The sequence below is a fragment of the Carcharodon carcharias genome, chromosome 5, assembly GCF_017639515.1.
Source record: "Carcharodon carcharias isolate sCarCar2 chromosome 5, sCarCar2.pri, whole genome shotgun sequence".
Lineage (NCBI taxonomy): Eukaryota > Metazoa > Chordata > Chondrichthyes > Lamniformes > Lamnidae > Carcharodon > Carcharodon carcharias.
This window is the reverse complement of record NC_054471.1, coordinates 98,701,212-98,703,742: the sequence shown is the minus strand read 5'-3', so window position 1 is coordinate 98,703,742 and position 2,531 is coordinate 98,701,212. Positions and strand designations below refer to the sequence as shown.

The following is a 2,531-nucleotide window of genomic DNA, read 5'->3' as shown; positions in this document are numbered from 1 at the left end:
ACTATTGCTGAACCACCCCACACCATCAACATCCAGGGGGTCACCATTGACCAGAAACTTAGCTGGATCAGCCATATAAGTACTGTAGCTAGAAAAGCAGGTCAAAGACACCATCTGCAAAGCACAAGTCAGGAGGACAAGGGCAACAGATGCATGGGAACACCATCACCTGCGAGTTCCTCTCCAAGCCACACACCATCCTGACTTAAAACCATAGCGCCAATCCTTCACTATCATTGGTTCAAAATCCTGAAACTTCCTAACAGCACTGTGGATGTTGCTACTCCACAAAGGCTGTCAGGGTTTAAGAAGGTGGCTCACCACCATCTTCTCAAGGGCAATTAGAAATGGGCAATAACTGCTGGTCTTGTCAGCAATGCCCACATTCTGTAAACAAATAAAAAAAAATGATTCAAAGAACATTAAGCAATGCATTTTGGCAGGAAGAATCAAGAGGCAGTGCAAACTAAATGGTACATATTTACAAAGAGCGCAGGAACAGAATAACCTGGTTGGGAGCTGTCGAGTGGGCCTGAGGGGTTGTGAGGGTGGTTGCGTACAGAAATCTTTGAAGGCCTAGTAAGCCAAGGCTATTGAGGAAGCGTATGGGATACTTTGCATTATAAATCAAGGTACAGGTACAAAAGCAAGGAAGCCACATTAAACTTTAATAAATCATCGGTTAGGCCTCTACTGCAGCAGTGCATCCAATTCTGGGCATTGCACTTTAGGAAGGAAGTCAAGGCCTTGGTGCAGAGGGAACTTATAAGAATGGTACCAGGGATAAGGGACAGTTATGTGGAGGAACAAGAGAAACAAGGCTTTGTATCCTTAGAGCAGGGAAGGGTAAGGGGAGATTTAATAGAGGTGTTCAAAATTAGGAGGAGTTTTTGATAGAGTAAATAGGAGATAAAAATAGAATAGAAGAAAAAGAGTTTGAACTTGCCATAATCATTGTTGCACCTAGACCCAACATCTATTAGCTGACTTAAGTTGGTCCAAGACGAGTAGAATGCCTGAGGTGGCGGCTGCAGCTAAGGGCATCCCGCAAGGCATCGAAGCAGTTGCTGACTAAAGTCACCAAGAAGCCGCCTAAGAGGCGGAGGAAATCTCACAAGCAGAGCTATTCCACTTACATGTGCAGGGTGCTGACTCAGGTCCACCCTCCCACCAGGTTCTCATCCAAAGCCATGAGTGTTATGAGTTCCTTCGCTGTCGACATTTTTGAGTGCATCACCTCCAAGGCTTCGCACCTCATTCACTACAACAAGTGCCACACCATTTCAGCCTGGGAGATCCAGATCGCCATCTGCCTCATGTTGCCAGGGAAACTGGACAAACATGGTGTCTCCGAAGGCACAAAAGCGGTCACCAAATACACCAACTCCATTTTGGCCATTCATTCTAAAGATTATGGACCCGACATCTACAACCCCGCTGCCAACTATGAGCTCCAGGCACCCCTCTCCAATCTCTCCTAGCCTTGGCCCCAACCTCCTGCATGCGCCTCCAGACAGCATTCCAGAACTCCCCCAACAACACTGCCAACTCCCATGATCTTCTACCCGGACATCCCTCCAACTGCACATGGAGGCCCAGCTATTCTAGGCCTCCGCAATCCTTAATAACTTATCTGAATATTGGTGAAAAACCTGTACAGGCTCCTTCCACTGTGCCTTGTACATGACAGCAAGGTTCAAAGCCCAAATCTGAGGATCCTCGGACATCCCCACTTGAGTGTGGGCTTTTAGCATTCCGCAGGTGAAATGCCCAAAAATGGATAGTAACAAATTTGGAGGCCAGAGAATCTCTGAATAGAGATCACACAGCACAACTTTGCTCAATTTTTTTTATAGAAGAAAGGCAGGTAAAAGGCACCTTTCAGATTTTTTCCTCAACTAGGTAAGCACGTTATTTGGTAATATTTGCATATAACATCTCCATGATGTCTTTATTTTCTGATTTCAGTGGCTTTTTAATGTGTACTTTTTCTCTTAGACCCAGTGTTCTCCCTGAAAAGAACCAAGGAATACTGGAACAGGATTCCAGAAATTTGACTTGTTTATTGGTGCCGCAGCACAAATCCCTGAAATTTCTCTCTGCTCCTAGCAACCGTAAAGGGTAAAGTTTAATAAGGCATTTGTTCTTCATAGCTGCATTCTACTGTTAGGCCGAAAGATTTAAAAAGAAACTGGGTATAAGGTATTATAATAAAGTATTATATAATAAGGAAAATAAGGTATTAGTAGGACAAAGCTCTCAATTTTCCACACTCTATTAGTAGTGAAATTGCTAAATTTCTGCCATGTACCACAGGATTTCATATCTATGTCTAAAGGTCCAATTAGGGCAATAACTTTTAGTTCTTTCTGGACTGGAATCAATCACAGAAAATGAGCATAAAAGATGCAATGTTCTATTCCAACCAGGCCTCACAATGGGGAAAATTACGCTGGTTGCCATAAGTTCCAAGAAAACCCAGCGGGGTTGTGTTAATTAAAAATAGCTGATTTAAGAAATCTTCTCCCTTT

General features: G+C 43.7%; 1 protein-coding gene across 1 annotated transcript; it reads left to right on the top strand.

The window, feature by feature from the left end:
* Positions 1–771: 771 nt before the first annotated feature.
* LOC121277727 (histone H2B-like) lies at positions 772–1,481 on the top strand. The gene is made up of 2 exons (XM_041187362.1): positions 772–846; positions 1,035–1,481. Exons 1-2 carry the CDS (start codon positions 772–774, stop codon positions 1,479–1,481), a joined length of 522 nt encoding a protein of 173 aa, XP_041043296.1.
* The last annotated feature ends 1,050 nt before the right edge of the window (positions 1,482–2,531 follow it).